This window comes from Bidens hawaiensis, unplaced genomic scaffold, assembly GCF_021521415.1.
Source record: "Bidens hawaiensis isolate Kalapana, Puna unplaced genomic scaffold, B.hawaiensis_p1.1 tig00000697_1, whole genome shotgun sequence".
NCBI lineage: Eukaryota > Viridiplantae > Streptophyta > Magnoliopsida > Asterales > Asteraceae > Bidens > Bidens hawaiensis.
The window spans coordinates 618,731-619,912 of record NW_027491041.1 but is presented as its reverse complement, the minus strand read 5'-3'; the positions used below and the strand labels follow the sequence as shown (position 1 = coordinate 619,912).

The 1,182-nt window shown below is 45.1% G+C and overlaps 1 protein-coding gene across 1 annotated transcript; it reads right to left on the bottom strand.

Moving 5' to 3' along the window:
- Window positions 1–348: 348 nt before the first annotated feature.
- On the bottom strand, window positions 349–816 carry LOC143531114 (uncharacterized). Its single transcript, XM_077026491.1, has one exon. The coding sequence runs from the start codon at window positions 814–816 to the stop codon at window positions 349–351; it is 468 nt and encodes a 155-aa protein (XP_076882606.1).
- Window positions 817–1,182: the final 366 nt, after the last annotated feature.

Genomic DNA, 1,182 nt, shown 5'->3' with positions numbered 1-1,182 from the left:
ATAAAATAAAATAAAGCAAAGCATAAGAAAATGGAACAGACTCCCCTGGTAATAAGGCAGTGATCTTCATAAGTCAAGTTCCGATAAAGCGACCGTATAGCATTTCATTCGCGGCAGCAGCTTTTGGGTACTCTCCTAAAATCAATAAAACTTAGAATGCCCCCGTCCGAATGGAGATTAAGTATGAACGTTAGCATCGAAACCTGCAAAACAAAGCTCAAAGCACCCAAAGCAGACATCAAACAGACTCTAAAACTTAAAACTGACTCAAAATACAAAAATAAAAGAAAACAAATAAAAACATATACAAACTCTACACTCGGGTAGTCACCCGAAGTCCTATCCCTATCAATCAATCAACCTCGGGATGTCGAGGCAAAACACGTCCTCCTCAACCGAATCAACCAGCCCACCAATATAATGCTTCAACCTATGGTCATTCACCTTCCACGAGCTCCCATCAACATCCTGAAGTTCAATCACACCACGTGGGAACACCTCCTTGACCGTATATGGTCCTACCCATCTCGATCTAAGTTTACCTGGAAATAACTTCATACGGGAATTATACACTAACACTCGATCCCCACACTTAAACTCTATCACCTTCTTCAACTTCCGATCGTGCAACGCTTTCGTACACTCTTTATAACTCCAAAATCTCGCATACGCCTCATCTCTCGGCTCCTCAACCACATGAATTTGGAAATACCGGTTTTTCGCAGCCTGGGTCAGGTCAAGATTAACAGATCTCAACGCCCAATATGCCTTATGCTCTAACTCAACCAACAGATGACACGCTTTCCCATAAACCATCCTAAGGGGTGTGGTCCCAATTGGCGTTTTAAATGCTGTGCGGAAAGCCCAAAGCGCATCATCTAACTTATCGGACCAGTCCTTTCGGTTCTTGCCGACAGTTTTCTCCAGAATTCGCTTCACGCCTCGGTTTGCGTTCTCCACTTGCCCGCTCGTCTATGGGTGATAGGCGGTGGACAACCGGTGGGTGACCCCATACCGTGCCAACGTCTTCTCCATCTGGGCATTGCAAAAATGTGTGCCCCTATCACTGATCAAGGCCTTGGGAGTACCAAACCGATAGAACAACCTCTTTAAAAATCCCACTACCACTCGGGTGTCGTTAGTGGACAAGGCTTGAGCTTCAACCCACTTGGAAACATAGTC